Source organism: Aethalodelphis obliquidens, unplaced genomic scaffold (assembly GCF_003676395.1).
Source record: "Aethalodelphis obliquidens isolate GAN/ISIS:26980383/991018 unplaced genomic scaffold, ASM367639v1 scaffold31, whole genome shotgun sequence".
Classification (NCBI taxonomy): Eukaryota; Metazoa; Chordata; class Mammalia; order Artiodactyla; family Delphinidae; genus Aethalodelphis; species Aethalodelphis obliquidens.
In genome coordinates, this window is record NW_020837975.1 from 9518038 (window position 1) to 9535139 (window position 17102).

General features: G+C 45.1%; 1 protein-coding gene across 6 annotated transcripts in view; it reads left to right on the plus strand.

Moving 5' to 3' along the window:
• The window catches only part of CMTR1 (cap methyltransferase 1), a 59704-nt gene that overhangs the window by 16474 nt on the left and 26128 nt on the right, over positions 1-17102 (plus strand). For 5 of the 6 annotated variants that reach the window (XM_027127117.1, XM_027127114.1, XM_027127118.1 and 2 more), the window contains exons 5-13: positions 1644-1736; positions 3145-3216; positions 4344-4438; positions 4556-4628; positions 9648-9846; positions 10609-10727; positions 12755-12851; positions 13174-13306; positions 13991-14170. In XM_027127117.1, the coding sequence (XP_026982918.1) occupies positions 1644-1736; positions 3145-3216; positions 4344-4438; positions 4556-4628; positions 9648-9846; positions 10609-10727; positions 12755-12851; positions 13174-13306; positions 13991-14170 (1061 nt within the window). The remainder of the gene's footprint in view (positions 1-1643; positions 1737-3144; positions 3217-4343; positions 4439-4555; positions 4629-9647; positions 9847-10608; positions 10728-12754; positions 12852-13173; positions 13307-13990; positions 14171-17102) is intronic. The other variant, XM_027127116.1, reaches the window with a different exon arrangement.

Sequence of the window (17102 nt, forward strand, 5' to 3'; positions counted from 1 at the left end):
TATGGCTGAGTAATATTCCATTGTATATATGTGCCACATCTTCTTTATCCATTCATCTGTTGATGGACACTTAGGTTGCTTCCATGTCCTGGTTATTGTAAATAGAGCTGCAATGAACATTTTGGTACATGACTCTTTTTGAATTACGGTTTTCTCAGGGTATATGCCAGTAGTGGGATTGCTGGGTCGTATGGTAGTTTTATTTGTAGTGTTTTTTGTTTTTTAATTAATTTATTTATTTTTGACTGTGTTGGGTCGTCGTTTCCGTGCGAGGGCTTTCTCTAGTTGCGGCAAGCGGGAGCCACTCTTCATCGTGGTGCACGGGCCTCTCACTATCGCGGCCTCTCTTTTTGCGGAGCACAGGCTCCAGATGTGCAGGCTCAGTAGTTGTGGCTCACGGGCCCAGTTGCTCCATGGCATGTGGGATCTTCCCAGATCAGGGCTCGAGCCCATGTCCCCTGCATTGGCAGGCAGATTCTCAACCGCTGAGCCACCAGGGAAGCCCTATTTGTAGTGTTTTAAGAAACCTCCATACTGTTCTCCATAGTGGCTGTATCAATTTGCATTCCCACCAACAGTGCGAGAGTGTTCCCTTTTCTCCACACCCTCTCCAGCATTTATTGTTTGTAGATTTTTTTGATGATGGCCATTCTGTCCGGTATGAGATGATATCTCATTGTAGTTTTGATTTGCATTTCTCTAATGATTAATGATGTTGAGTATTCTTTCATGTGTTGGTTGGCAATCTGTATATCTTCTTTGGAGAAATGTCTATTTAGGTGTTCTGCCCATTTTTGGATTGGGTTCTTTGTTTTTTTGTTATTGAGCTGCTTGTAAATTTTGGAGATTAATCCTTTGTCAGTTGCTTCATGTGCAAATATTTTCTCCCATTCTGAGGGTTATCTTTTGGTCTTGTTTATGGTTTCCTTCGCTGTGCAAAAGCTTTTAAGTTTCATTAGGTCCCATTTGTTTATTTTTGTTTTTATTTCCATTTCTCTAGGAGGTGGGTCAAAAAGGATCTTGCTGTGATTTATGTCATAGAGTGTTCTGCCTATGTTTTCCTCTAAGAGTTTTATAGTGTCTGGCCTTACATTTAGGTCTTTAATCCATTTTGAGTTTATTTTTGTGTGTGGTGTTAGGGAGTGTTCTAATTTCATACTTTTACATGTAGCTGTCCAGTTTTCCCAGCACCACTTATTGAAGAGGCTGTCTTTTCTCCACTGTATATTCTTGCCTCCTTTATCAAAGATAAGGTGACCATATGTGTGTGCGTTTATCTCTGGGCTTTCTATCCTGTTCCATTGATCTATATTTCTGTTTTTAGGACCATATCTTTTAAACTCTGCATTCTGAGCTCTTAGCCCACAGTAGGTATTCATCAAATAATATTGGAACAAATGAAAGAAACTTTGTAAGTTGGGGAAGTTTCTTAGGATTCAATCCAGAATTGGACCTGGCCTTCAGAAGTTAAACTTTAGAATTCTGGCTCTTAGTTCTAATGTCTGACACTGCTAGTGGCCTCAGCTTCCTGGACCCTTTTCACTCTGAGTCCCTCTTGATTGTTTTGGGGAAGCCCTGGTGAGTTGGGGCATAGCCCTGAGGGTCTATCTTACCTGACTTACTTCCCTCTCTTTTGTTTGTAGCCCAGTGCCTGTGAGCAGGTGTCATGGTTCCCAGAATGTACCACTGAAATTCCTGACACTCAGGAAATGAGCGATTGGATGGTTGTGGGAAAGGTAGGATTTCAGGAAAATGTACCCTGAATTCTTGGCACTTATCTCCTGACTTTTCTCCTCCTCAAGTCAGTTGTGTACATCTGTGTACTCACAGTTTAAGAAAAATGTGAATCTGAGCATTCTGCATCAAGAGGGTGTGTCATGGGCTTTACGGATATGCCCCTGTCAGATGAGGCAGACAGGGTTTTTCCTCCTTTAACTTGCAAGGCAGCACGAAATGTATAACTTCTGTCTTCCTCTTGGTTGCTTTTTAGAGTAGCTGATTATACATCTGTATATTCTGGTCACTGCTGGGCACTGTTTCAGGTAGATGAAAAGGCACTATCCCTGTCCTCAGAAAGTATTGAGGGAGTTGTTACGGAGGAAATTTAATTTCCTTCTGGAAAATTATAAGAATAAAGTAGATAGCTATACCAAGTCAGCATGGTCTGGAGAGCAGTTCTCAAAGTGTAGGGACCTCCAGGGATCTCCCTGACCCTTTCACGGGGTCTACCAGGTCAAAGTTATTTTAATAATGATACTGAAAAGCTATTTGCCTTTTTCATTCTCATTCTCTCACAAGTGTCCAGTGGAGTTTTCCAGTGACCATGACATGTGATATCACGACCAATTGAATGCAAATGTGGACAGGAGAATCTAGCTGTTGTGTATTAAGCCAGATATTGAGAGATTTGCAAAATGGAAAACAGGGCCACTCTTCTCAATAAATTTTTTTTTTTGGAAATGTAGTTTTTTCTCATAAAAATGTTATTTATGTTAATATACCATCTTCTTTTAAACTAAATTAGTAAATATTTAAATGGTTTCTCAGTTTTAACTTCTAATATATATACACATATCTCTTATATAAACAAAAGCTCTTTGGGGGGTCCTCAGTGATCTTGAAGAGTGTAAACCTGAGAACACTAAGTTTGAGCATCACTGATTTAGAGGTAGCCTCACTCAGACATGAAGTTGGACTTGACATCCCCATGAGGCTCCCTCACCCTTGTTTTCTGTGACACTACCGGGTCAGTGCCTGGTATCCTGCCTTCGTACTCATCACAGAGCAGGAGGCTTCCTGGTTGAGGGAAAGGCTTCTGTCATTTGGGGCATTCCCCATCCTTCTGCCTCCACACTCTAGGGACAGACAGCTTGGATGTCTCCTTCCTGTTTGCTTTTCTCAGCCTCAGCATTCATGAGTCTTGTATGCATATGGTGCTCTAGTCAGAGTACCCACGGGGCTGCTTCATCTCACAGCCATCTGGACTAGAGCCAGAGGGATTTAGGATTTTCTTTTTTTCCGCCCCTCAGGGATTGATGTTCTTTGGCCCCTTTTGCTCTACTCACTCAGAACCCTAGTTTCTCCATCCATCCCCCCAAATACAGTTGCTTGTGGTCATTATTGATTGTTTTCTTCTCCCTGTAGAGAAAGATGATTATTGAAGATGAAACAGAGTTTTGTGGGGAAGAGCTGCTTCACAGTGTGTTGCAATGTAAGGTAAGGACTCGTGGCTAGAGCTGGAGTTGAAGATTTTGTGTGAGGGGTTGTGCTGGGCTTTTCTTGTTCTTTTGAGTCAGTTGTGGGGAGGCTGAAGTTTAGCTAAGATTTTTCCTTGAGATCAGATAGGTAGCTTGGTACATTTCTGTGAGGTGTCCTTTTTCCTGGTGGCTCTCCTGCCCTGTAGTGTTGTGCTGTCCCTGGATCAGTAGCCAGGAAAGGAACCACTTAATTTCAATGGGTCGGTTCATTGTAATCCTGAAGGGGGCCTGACATAGTGAAAGGTTCAGAATCATTGTGTAGCATCAGATAGAGCTGAATTCAAATCCTAGTTTAGCAGCTTTTTTTTTTCCTGTGTGACCTTGGGCCACTTGCTTTAGCTTCTCTGAGTTTCCTCACCTATAAATTGGGGAGAAAATACTCACTTCCCAGTGTTGTTGTAAAAATTAAAAGAAGTAGCTGGTGTTACCCTCCCCTTGATGTCTTTTGGCCTGTCTTTGGGTCAGGAAGTGCATTGCCTGGGGCAGAATGGGCCAAGGAAACTCTGAGGAAGAAATGGGTTGGAGAAGAAGCAAGGCCTCAGACTAGCTTCACAGAGCTTATTTTTCTGGCAGGCAGAGTGTTGGGAATATCCTTAAGGTGACTGGAACTCAGGTAAGGTGAGGCTTGCTTTTTTCAGAGAGAATATTAGAGAACAGAGAAGGGTTCCCTCCTGTGTGGTAGGTGCCCTCAGAAAACTCTGGTCTTGGTTTGTCTACCCTGTCTCTGGGTACCCTTCATATCAGAACTCTGGTCCCTTGGGAAGTTGCTGCTGGGGTGGAGAAGCAGATTTGTTATGAGGATTACCAGTGCCAGGAGGTGACTCCGTGCCATTTATTAACCACTTAACCATGTGCCAGGCACATGCTTACTTCCCGTTTATTTTGTACCATTTTACAGGTGAGGTAGTTGAGGGTCAGTGATTGAGTGACTTGTCTAGGGTCACACATCTGGTCATTTCAGAACTGGGATACGGCAGGAGCCTAGCTCTTCAGAGGGCTGTGAATCAGGCCCCTCAAGCTCATTAAGACACCTGTTTCATCCCAAAGGGTGATGCTCACCTTCAGGTTCTGATTCTCTCTGGGCAGAATGTGTTTGATGTCCTGGATGGGGAGGAGATGCGGCGAGCTCGGACCCGGGCCAATCCCTACGAGATGATCCGAGGAGTCTTCTTCCTAAACAGGTTTGCTGACATTTCCTTCCCCCCACCCCGATGTACACTGCTCTACCTTTTCATTTGAGCCTTAGCTCTCCATATGTCTGGTACTGAGGCACACTTTTCTGTCTTGCTTTGTTGCAGGGCGGCAATGAAGATGGCTAACATGGATTTTGTGTTTGATCGCATGTTTACAAATCCGAGGGACTCTTATGGGGTGAGAACAAGATTTTGCTTCTGAATTCATAGTGCCAAATGAGCTTGAGCTTCAGAAATTGCCATTTGTGCAGTGCTAGGAGAGTATTCCTGCTAGGTGATAGAGATGTATTTTGTGAAAGAGATATATTTTGCTTTGAGCTCTTCAGGTAGGGTTCCACAGTGCTTCCCTGTCGTCCCAGGAGTGCCCCAGTAAGCAGTTGTCTCTAGGGCTTCAGGCCCTGAGTCCCACCCCCCAACTCTGCAGACCCTGCTGCTCACTCTGAGTGGAGGCAGCAGGGCTTGCAGGGGTGGAGAAGGGGCATTCCTGACAAAATCAGCAGCTGTGCATCTATAGGCCTAGGGAGCAGGGAGATGAGGCCATGAGCTAGAACACAGGCCTCCCTCCTGCATTCATTAAACGTGTATTTATCAAAACCCCTACATTGTGCCAGGCACAGTACCAGGAATATAATTTTGAAGGAGATAGATGTGACCCCTTTCCCTGTGGTGCTTGTGTTCTGGAAATTCTGGTGGACTTGAGAGCTGATAAGGGTACAGCGTTGGGGGTTTGTAAAGCCTTTCTGTGCTCATTGATGTGTGGAGGCCAGTTGCCACCAAGGAGCTTTCCCCCGCTTTCTTCCTACCATGGATGAGGTAGAGTCTGAGTACAGTCAGCCCTCCGTGTCTGTAGGTTCTGCATCCACCAATACAGAGGGCCGACTGTACACTGCCATTTTATATAAAGGACTTGAGCATCTGCAGATTTTGGTGGCTGCAGGGGTCCTGAAACCAATCCCCTGCAGACACTGCGGGATGACTGTATACAGTCCTTACAGTGAGTGTTCCAAATTGAAACTTGTGACATCATCTGATTTGGTTGCTGTTTCTGATATGAGAGGGCAGTACTCTGGGAAACGTTTGAGTGTTGAATGAAATGTGGGTATCTGGGTTCTTTCACTGGTCTATTTAAAATCAATATTGTGTCTGAAGACCTAGACTGTGTTCAGTGAGGGTTGAGGGCGGGCATGGAGTGCAGCACTTAGTCGCAGGTGGTGTCACTTAGGTTCATACCTTCTTTGTGTCTCAGCTGCCTCATCTCTGAAATTAGCCCTACTAACCTGCCAGAGGGCTGGGGTAGGACCAAAAGACTCTTAAGATTTGTTCCAGCTCTAAAATCTGTGATTTCAAACATGGCCCCTTTCCCTTTCTGCCTCTCTGAACAAGCTTTATGTGGGATCATAATTACCAGTCTTTGGCCCTTCTCAAGAAGTGGTAGAGCAAAATGATTTTCTACTTTGCTACATGTCATTTTTCTGAACACAGACCCTCCATAATGATAGAGAAAGAAAAAAGGAAATTTCATTCTAACATTCCCTTCAGGGTTTCAAAGCATTTTTACCCAGTCCTAGAAAGTTAGTTCTCTCTGACAGTGAAGGGGCCAGGAGCCAGCTGTTCCCAAACCTGTTTCTGCTTCACTCACCCTCCTTCTACTAGGCCCCGATTATCCACTGCTTAAAGAAACTTGTTTTCCAAGTTCTTTAATGTTTCGGCTTCACCCTGACTACTTCTTCAGTGCTGGCGAAACTGGTAGGTGGACCCCTCTAGTCTTTAGTTATTTTTCTCTCCCAGGTCTCCCTCCCCATTTTACAGTACCAGCAAGCTGCACAAAAGGGCTCTTGGAATTAGCATCTTGAGAAAATGCGGTTGATATAATGTTGATTTAATTTTTTGAGCTCCAAATGATTTCTTTTAAACCCCTGCCTGGCAAAGGAACTCTGTCAAGCCGCTGGGAAGTCACAGCATCACTTTGGGCTTTTGAATGTTAAACGCCTCCAGCAGCTGGTATCTGGTTATTTTCTTTCGCTGTCAGGAAAATGAAGTAGGCATCAGGGTTGTCCCATTGAGGTCGAGGGTGGAGATATTAGTTACATAGGAAAAGGCAGCCGTGTTTGTGATGCTTCAGGCAGCTTCTTGACTTGAATTGATTGATAGTGGCCATGGAGAATTGCCCTTTCAGAGATGTTCTTCTGCACTACACTATAAAAAGTGATTTCTCTTCAGCTCCTAGTGTTTTCTTCTCTCTTTTCACCTCTGTTTTCCCCCAAGGACCAGAGTGACAGCCAAGCCCGGCAGGCTTGGTGTGTTTTTCAGGCGAGACACTCTAGAGCACTCCCAGCAGAGCTGGGAGTGGTGGAAGCCCCAGGCACATGCCCAGGTTGGCTAGGTTCTCAGTGGCTCTTGCATCAGGCAAATTACAGAATAAGAGTGTGGAGAACTTGAAGCTTGGGAAAGTGTGAGGAGGTTGGAGGTGGGAAGCCAGAGGGAGGGTCTCTGAGGTTTTTCAGTGTGTTTCTGCTTCTGCAGGTTGTGGAAAAAGGAGAAAAGAGGCTAGGGTAGGGAAATAAAGAAATCATAAACAAGAATTGGAAGGGACAAGGGAAAGAAGGGAATTTAGATTGTTTGGGTATATGGAAGCATATTATAAACCAAAACGTTATGTGAGGGACTTGTGTGCTTGGGGTTATTGTTGAGGTAAGAAAACATTGGCTGTGAAGCGTAACAGGAGACAAAAACTGAATGTAGATCTTTAAGTTTCAGTGCTGTCTTAGAAGAAATTAGACAGCACTTACAAAGTGCCCACTGCATGTGGAGCACAGTGCTAGGCATTGCAAAGACGGAAGGATGGAAGGGACCAGAGTTTTGACTCTAAGGAGGTTGATCTAGTTGAATATAATGTTATCTTACATTTGTTTAGTATTGTACAGTTTCTAAAGGTCTTTGACATATGGTACTTCACTTAACCCTCTAATAGCCTTAAAAAATAATCTGCATTAGTCCCAGTTTACAGTTGAGGAAGCTCGAGCTTAAAGACATAAGTTACGGACTTGCCTTTGACTGCACAGCCAGTAAATGGCAGAGGTGAGAATCCCAGATGTCCTTTCTATGAAAGGACCTTCTGGCTGTGGCCTGTGAGGGTATGACACATCTTGAAATCACAGAACAGATCATATTTATGCCCTCTTCTTGAAGGTGAGATGCTTTCATTGATTCATTCCCCTTCCTTCTCCCAGTCTTCCTTTGGGCCATCTGCTTACCCAGAGAGACTGGAGCCTGGGGCTAGGACATGGCCAGTGGTGAGGAACAATGTTTTCATTCTTTCTAGCATGTGCAAGCCTTAAAATTGTGACCCCTGCCTCACTACCACGTTGCAGCCTGGGAAGTGCCGCGTAATATTCTCGGCAAATGCCATTAGGTCTTTCTTTGTGTGTGCAAATGAATATAATCCAAAAATATGAAAACTGATGGCTCAGGAACAAAAGTATGCTAGGGTGGAGTGGCAGGGGTAGGGGAGAAAGAACTGATATATCCCAGCATGCTGAATGGGCTTGTCACAGGATGATGAAGTTTATTTTTAGCTAAAGTCTTTCTCCTGAGACTTTTCCACCGTTTTGATAAAGGTAGATAACCATCATCAGAGGCAAGGCCCTTGTCACCTAGAAAGTGACTGGATCGTGAGCATCAGTATTTCCATTTCTTTCTTATAACTGTTTCCCCTGAAGCTTTCTGATCTTTATCTAGCAGTTAACAGAGCTCTGGACAAGCACCCAGCCATGCCAAACCTGTAGAGAGAGAAGGCTGAGCTGCCTTAGCCCCTTTCTGCTGGATGTTCATGAGGGTCCCCTGCAGTCACCCCCTCTAGAACTCAACCTCTTGTCACCAGTGCAGATGGTTTATCCTCTCTGCTGTGGAGGGTTGGGACAAGTAGAATTCATCATCTAGGGCCCAGGTGTGTAGAAGAGAAGTGTAAACACACAGTCTAGGTCTGCACGCAGCATACATTTTATTTTGTTTATTTATTTGGCCGTGCTGCATGGCTTGCGGGATTAAGTTCCCCGACCAGGGATCGGACCTGGGCCACAGCAGTGAAAACCGGGAATCCTAACCACTAGGCCACCAGGGAACTCCCAACATTTTAGATTAAGAGTTAAAGCCACTCAAGTGGCCAAAACTATAATCCAATAAAAATACAAATGATTATTGTAATTTAGTTATTCCTTAGGTGGGTGGGTGCTCTGATGGCTGCCCGGAAGCTGCACACCATTGTCTCCTGTTCTCTCTACCTTGTCAGCTCCCAGCTATGCACCACCCAGGCCGTGGCTAGCAGAGGAGCAAAGGCAGGAGAGGGAGGGGGTGCTAAAAAGGAAGAGACTCAATGCACTGTGGTATCTTGGATGGGGTCATGGAACAGAACAAGGGCTCTAGTGAGATCGGAATCAAGTCTGGACTTTAGTTAATAGTAATGTACCTGTGTCAGTTTCTTAATTTTGACAAATGACAATGTAAGATGTTAATAAAACTGGGTGAAGGGTATATGCGAACTTTATTCTTGCACCTTATCTATAAATCTAAAATTATTCCATGATAAAAAGTTAATTGGAAAAAAAAGGGACAGCCTCAGAGGTAGGGGAGAAGGGAAGCAGAGGCTATGATCTGGAAAGATAGGCCCTGTGGCTGAGAGGGGGTGATGTGAGAGCCCCTCAGACTTTGGTTGGACAGGAAGGCCTGCATCTAATGGTCAGGCTGATGGGATTCTGATTTAGCTTTGCTGCGGACTGTCTGTGAACAAGTCGCTTTGTGTCTTGGGGTCTCTTTTTCCCTATCTGTAATGTGGGGTTAGAATATTCTGCTCAGTGGGACTTTTGTAAGGCAGGATATGATGCTGAGAAATAATGCTGAGGAAAAGATGCTGAGACATAAAAAATGCACACTTAGATGCCCATTAAGATGTTTTTATTAGGAGTCTGAGCTAGGCCTGGTGGGTTGAAAGGCATCAGGGGTGTTTGAGGTGGGGATGGGCAAAAACTTTGGAGGGCAATGATCACAGAGGACACATTTCTGGGCGCTTGTGGCTCTGGCCACAGGAACTCTGCATTGTGCTTGCTGAAAGGCTTATTTTACTCCCCCTGCCTTCTCTTTCCTGCTCCCCATTTAGCCATCTTTTTTCCCTTCCTCCCCTGACTTCCACTTGCCTTTGCAGAAACCACTGGTGAAGGACCGGGAAGCTGAGCTTCTATACTTTGCTGACGTCTGTGCAGGCCCAGGTGGCTTCTCGGAGTATGTGCTGTGGAGGAAGAAGTGGCACGCAAAGGGCTTTGGAATGACTCTGAAGGGTCCTAACGATTTTAAGCTGGAAGACTTCTACTCGGCCTCCAGTGAGCTCTTCGAACCCTACTACGGTAGGGATGTGGAGGAGGGTAGCAGGGGCTATGAGAGGCAGTTCTCTTTGGAGACTTTAGGTCAGAAGTAGTTATTATCCACTTGCCATGTTTTCTTTCCCAGGTCTCTGAGTCTGGGGTTCCCAGCCAATGTCATGAAGGTCTCGGTTCCCTCTAGACTGTCCCTTTTTACCCCAGGCCTGTGGGTACAGGTTAAATACTCCACTAAGCAAACTCTCACCAGAGCCATATTAATTCCTCCTTTCTTCTCTTGTGGTGACAGGAGATAATGAAACTGCCTGATCTCTGGCTGAGAACTGGCAGGGTTATTAACACATACAAACCCACACCCATCTCCAGCCAGCTCAGCAGCCCTCCAGCAGTTCCCTCCACTCTGGCTCGCTTTTTGTGATTTGGCAGCAAATCCTAAGTCCTTTGTTAACAGTTCTTATTAAGAAATTGATATTGGTTCCTAAATGTAGGTGCTTTAAACACAACTTTGATCTTGAGTATGAAGACCTTCTGTTTCAGTTGATGACTCTTGGCTGGTCAGCTCCTTCTGAACTCTGCTTTATTATAGCAGGGCACTGTTTTTGCCTCCTGTCCATCACTGCAAGGCAGCCTTGTATGATGGGTCCTTCAGTGAGTTGCTCCTCACAGGGGCTTTTCTCCTGGGCCTCGAGGTACACCTGGTACCTGTGTTCACAGCCCCAGAGAGCTTGTGTCCCAGCTCCAGGGATGCACAGGGCATATGAGCTAAATGTGAATCTTGTGTCTTGTCAGGTGAGGGTGGGATCGATGGAGATGGAGACATCACCCGCCCAGAGAACATCACTGCTTTTCGGAATTTTGTCCTGGATAACACAGATCGCAAGGGTGTCCACTTTCTGATGGCTGATGGGGTAGGTGACCTGCTCTTCATAGGGTGATGCTTTAGGGACTTATCATGTTAGAGGCTTGAAAATTGGTTTTGTTTGTTTTGGTTTGGTCCTTTAGCTGCCCTGGAAGGGCAGATAGTAGGGATGTGTGATGTATGTTTTTATTCTTTTCGTGCATCTTTTCAGTGGTAACTTTGTCAACGCTGTGATGTTGTGGGCATCTTTGCTTGGAGCAAGTGGACCTTCTCAGCTCACTTCCTCAAAGGGCCTTGGCTGGCTATGAGACATGGTGAGAGGAGGGCCATGACTAAGATGAGCTAGGCAGAGCTGACCGGGAAGAACATTCCCATCATTTGTCACCTGGGTGCTGCTCCTGGTAGAGGCTGTCTACACATGGCCGCTCCTAAGCCTCTGGATGGGCTAATAGGTGACCGTATAACCGAAGGCAGCAGCTCAAAGGAGTCCTCTGGGACTCCACAGGAGGCTCGGTCAATCACTGGGCTACAGTGAATATTCACGTCGCCTGTTTCTTGGGCAGGTATTTGATGTATAGAGGCAAGTCCCCTGCAGCTTTCTCACCTAGTAATCTGATGCTGCAGGTAGTCTTTTCTGGAATGAGCCACAAATTAGTGTAGAGGAGGGTCAGAGAAGTCGCAGTTGCACCAGGGTCACATGGCCAGAGTTGAGAAGAGCCTCTGGAGCCCCTTGGGTAGCCTTTCAAGCAGTAGCCCTGTGGAGAGGTGAAGAAATGTTTAGGATATCAGCACAGGATCTGAACATGCACCTCGCTCACCAAAGCTTTGTGCACAGCAGGCGACAACAGATAGACAGGCTTGGGTGGAGGGGAGGGAGGGGCTGCTTCACCTGTGCTTGAGGGATCTGATAGTGCTTGGGAGGCAGGCAGCCTTGCAGTTTGTCAGCCAGAGTGGCAAACTCAAGGATTGTCCTTCTGGCTTAGGCAGCTTAGACTGGTGACCTGTGTGGCTGATTTATTTGTTTGTCTGTTTCCCCTATAAACAGACATGCATTTTAAGAAGCATCTGTAAATCTGGAAGACGTTGCTAAACATTTTTGATTCTGGAGACCTGGCCAGGCTGGGCCCAGCTTAATGGAGGCCAGCCTCTTTACTTTTCTTAATTATTGTGATGAAAAACACATAATGTAAAATTTACCATTGCAACCGTTTTTAAGTTTACAGTTCAGTAGTGTTAAGTATATTCACACTATTGTGAGACAGATCTCCAAAACTTTTTCATTTTGCAAAATTGAAACTCTGTACCCATTAAACAACAACTCCCCTCTCTTCCTATCACAGCCCCTGGCCTCCTTCACTTCTGTGTGAGCATGGCTGTCTGCTCCCTGCTGGGATCTCACAGAGAGGGAGACCACTCCAAGAATAGCAGTGTACATTCTTTGAACAAACACCCTGGCCAGAGACACTGCCAGCTGGAGGGAGAGGCTTCATGGTCTTGGGACAGGAAAGGGGGTTTTGTGAATAAATCCTTGGTCTGCAGAGAAAGAGATTACTGTGACTGTCAGAGTTATGCTAACTTTTCTCCTGTCACCAGATTGGGGCCTGTTCGGTGGTCAGCCCACAACTGAGCAAACCCATTTGCAGAGTTTCAGGCCACATGTACTCCCTGGATCTCACTGGATTCACCAGGGCATTTAGTTTCCTATCTTGTAGTTGGCCTGTGACTAGCGTATTTTGACTCTGTTCTGCCATACTCTTCCCTTGGATTCCCACGTGAGTTTTAAAATTTTCTGGACCATCTCCTTGGAGGAGCAGACTTGGTTCCATCCCCGGGAGTGATAGAGCAGGAAAACAGCACTGGCTCAGTAGTCAGGCCTGGGTCCCAGGTGCTGTCTTCACCACAGTGAGCCATGTGACCACGCTGAAGAATCTAAACACCGAGCTGTATCTTTATCGGTCAGATGGTGGAGATCAATGAAAACACTTCAAGAAATCTCACAGAAGATGAGGTAGGGGGTACTCTTTTCAGTCCTCATCACTTCTGTTTTCTACCCTGATCCTTGTGCTCTCATTTCAGGGTTTCTCAGTGGAGGGACAGGAGAACCTGCAGGAGATCCTCAGCAAACAGCTGCTGCTCTGTCAGTTCCTCATGGCGCTGTCCGTTGTCCGGACAGGTGACACTGCCTCTGCCGTCTCCCCACCCGGACCCACCTCTTAGAGGCCCTGTTGGACAAGAGCATGTATAGGGGTTGGCTTGGAAGTTAAAAAACAATCTGCTTATATTAGGTGACAGGTGGCTGAATGAGGAATTTAGGGGAAAAAGTGCCATAGAATCCCCAAAGTCCCCTCTAAAACTGAGTCTTTCCCTTATATTGCCTGTGACTTTAATGGACCCAGCTGCTGGGTCCCTGACTTCGTCATACTCCCTGAGACTGCCTTACCCACCTTGTGGAATGGAAGCTGCTGACTGCTACTGGTGTTTTCTCTCTCATCTAGGAGGCCACTTCATCTGTAAAACCTTTGACCTCTTCACACCTTTCAGTGTGGGGCTCATCTACCTGCTGTACTGCTGCTTTGAACGAGTATGTCTCTTTAAGCCGATCACCAGCCGTCCTGCCAACTCAGAGAGGTGAGACTTTCCTGTCCATTTTAATCAGACTAGTTGGCTAAATGTCAGAACAGCAAATCCTGGTGCATCTCTGGCATGACCACTCAAGCTACATTAAAAACCTTGACTTAAAAAAAGTGATTGGAGCCAAGAGGAGTCAGGATTTGGATTTTAATGGTTCTTCAATGTACCCGTCAGCCTCTGCCTCCTTTTCCACAAACCTTATTCACCACACTTAAGTGGGCAACCCTTGGCTTGGCCCGGGAGGGAGAAGGAGACCAATAGAACGGTCACCTGGAGGGACTAAGTGGGCCACTAGCCAGAGTCACTGTTGGTGTCCCAGGTGGGACACAGTGTCCATACACGATGTGAGAGAAGATGTGGCCAATCCGAATTTCTAAGTGGCTTGTTAAAAACACAGATTTCTGGGCCCTGTCCCTGGAGAGTCTGATTGTCTTTAACTTAACAGACTTCCCAGGTGACGATGATGCAGCCAACCTGGCACAGGGCAGTTGGGAACCACAGCCATAGAGAGTAGAAATACAGCCCAACATAAAAAGAAAGGATTTGAGGTGAACTTTGCAACACACAGACTGTGCTGTTCTTTGTGCATAGACAAGAGCTTCACGACTCAGCAAGGGGATTGGGGAAGGGAAAAGTGAGGGAAGCCCTTGCTCAGTGGAGTGACAGGGTATCTCCTGCCAGGTATGTGGTGTGCAAGGGCCTGAAGGTGGGCATCGATGACGTGCGGGATTACCTCTTCTCAGTCAATATTAAACTCAACCAGCTGCGGAACACCGATTCCGACGTCAACCTTGTGGTCCCCTTGGAGGTGATCAAGGGAGACCATGAATTTACTGACTACGTGATACGGTCCAATGAAAGGTAAGCAAACCAATGTGTTTTTTTTCTTTGTTTCTTTTTTTTTTGCTGGCACCACTGGGCTATCAAGAAAGACCAGAGAATGAAGGACTGAATGACCAGCTCTTTGTATCACTTTGTTAATTTTGAAAAATTGGTAACTGGGATTGGTCTGCTTATTCCAGGGCTCCCTGGGACTTTGGGTACCTTGAGGACTTTCATCCTGCTCCCATGCCCTGCCACAAGGGTGGCCAGTGGGAGCCTGGCTGGCATACCCCTGCCCATGGGAGCCTGAGTATGATAGTGAAAGCTGACAGAGAGCAGACTTGTTCTGTGTCCTCAGAGGAAGGAGTAATTTCCCTTTAATTGCTTCCATTTGTAAAAGGCCATCATAGTTTGTTGCCCTGTGAAGTCCCCTGGTTGGAAGCAAGAGACGGCTGGAAAGCAAGTATATAACATGCTTTGGAAATTTCTGTTACCAAAGCTTTTGCCAGTCCATGAGTTCCCCAAATAGGCCACGTGAATGCTGGTTTTTGTTTTTTTTTTAACCTTCATTAATTGTTTTCCCCCTTCCCCGTTAGTGGTGATAATTTAAAGTTGTGACAGTTGGCTCAGTTTGCTAAGTGGGCAAGCCTTATTGAACAGTTTTCTAGATAGGCTGGAGAGTTGTATAGTGGCAATGAATCAATAGAAGTGCTTTCTTAGGGGAGCCAAACAGGTGTTGTAAAGGTCATTTCTAAGAGTACAATCCCAAGTCTCCCAGAGAAGTTCCTTCCATGTCCTGGCTATTGTAAATAGAGCTGCAGTGAACATTGTGGTACATGATTCTTTTTGAATTATGGTTTTCTCAGGGTATATGCCCAGTAGGGGGATTGCTGGGTCATATGATAGTTCTATTTTTAGTTTTTAAAGGAACCTCCATACTGTTCTCCATAGTGGCTGTATCAATTTACATTCCCACCAACAGTGCAAGAGGGTTCCCTTTTCTCCACACCCTCTCCAGCTTTTATTGTTTGTAGATTTTTTGATTATGGACATTCTGACTGGTGTGAGGTGATACCTCATCGTAGTTTTGATTTGCATTTCTCTAATGATTAGTGATGTTGAGCATTCTTTCATGTGTTTGTTGGCAATCTGTATATCTTCTTTGGAGAAACGTCTATTTAGGTCTTCTGCCCATTTTTGGATTGGGTTGTTTGTTTTTTTGATATTGATCTGCATGAGCTGCTTGTAAATTTTGGAGATTAATCCTTTGTCAGTTGCTTCATTTGCAAATATTTTCTCCTGTTCTGAGGGTTGTCTTTTCATCTTGTTTATGGTTTCCTTTGCTGTGCAGAAGCTTTTAAGTTTCATTAGGTCCCATTTGTTTATTTTTTTTCTTATTTCCATTTCTCTAGGGGGTGGGTCAAAAAGGACCTTGCTGTGATTTATGTCATAGAGTGTTCTGCCTATGTTTTCCTCTAAGAGTTTTATAGTGTCTGGCCTTACATTTAGGTCTTTAATCCATTTTGAGTTTATTTTTGTGTATGGTGTTAGAGAATGTTCTAATTTCATTCCTTTACATGTAGCTGTCCAGTTTTCCCAGCACCACTTATTGAAGAGGCTGTCTTTTGTCCATTGTATGTTCTTGCCTCCCTTATCAAAAATAAGGTGACCATATGTGCGTGGGTTTATCTCTGGGCTTTCTAGCCTGTTCCATTGATCTATATTTCTGTTTTTGTGCCAGTACCATACTGTCTTTTTTTTGTTTGTTTTTTAAATTTGTTTTTGGCTGTGTTGGGTCTTCGTTGCTACGCACAGGCTTTCTCTGGTTTCAGCAAGCGGGAGCTACTCTTCATTGCCGTGCGCGGGCTTCTCATTGCGGTGGCTTCTCTTGTTGTGGAGCACGGGCTCTAGGCACGCGGGCTTCAGTAGTTGCAGCACGTGGGCTCAGTAGTTGTGGCTGTGGCCTCTAGAGCACAGGCTCAGTAGTTGTGGCGCACAGGCTTAGTTGCTCCGCAGCATGTGGGATCTTCCCGGACCAGGGCTCAAACCCGTGTCCCCTGCATTGGGAGGCAGATTCCTAACCACTGTGCTACGAGGGAAGTCCCATACTGTCTTGATTACTGTAGCTTTGTAGTACAGTCTGAAGTCCAGGAGCCTGATTCCTCCAGCTCTGTTTTTCTTTCTCAAGATTGCTTTGGCTATTCGGGGTCTTTTGTGTTTCCATACAAATTGTGAAATTTTTTGTTCTAGTTCTGTGAAAAATGCCATTAGTAGTTTGATAGGGATTGCATTGAATCTGTAGATTGCTTTGGGTAGTATAGTCATTTTCACAATGTTGATTCTTCCAATCCAAGAACATGGTATATCTCTCCACCTGTTTGTATCATCCTTAATTTCTTTCATCAGTGTCTTATAGTTTTCTGCATACAGGTCTTTTGTCTCCTTAGGTAGGTTTATTCCTAGGTATTTTATTCTTTTTGTTGCAGTGGTAAATGGGAGTGTTTCCTTAATTTCTCGTTCAGATTTTTCATCATTAATGTATAGGAATACAAGAGATTTCTGTGCATTAATTTTGTATCCTGCTACTTTACCAAATTCATTGATTAGCTCTAGTAGCTTTCTGGTAGCATCTTTAGGATTCTCTATGTATAGTATCATGTCATCTGCAAACAGTGACAGCTTTACTTCTTCTTTTCCGATTTGGATTCCTTTTATTTCTTTTTCTTCTCCGATTGCTGTGGCTAAATCTTCCAAAACTATGTTGAATAATTGGACTTCTTTTTGTTGAGCCACGCTGGCATCTGATACGGGTGTGTGTGGATGCATGGCAAAACTGGACTTCTCAATGCTCCCAACTGCACAGAGTGTTCAAGCAACCTGTAAATTGATTTGCATTTTTATTAAGTTGTTGGAATTATTTATATATTCTGAATGCAAGTCTGGTGTGTTGTGAATATCTTTCCCCAATCTG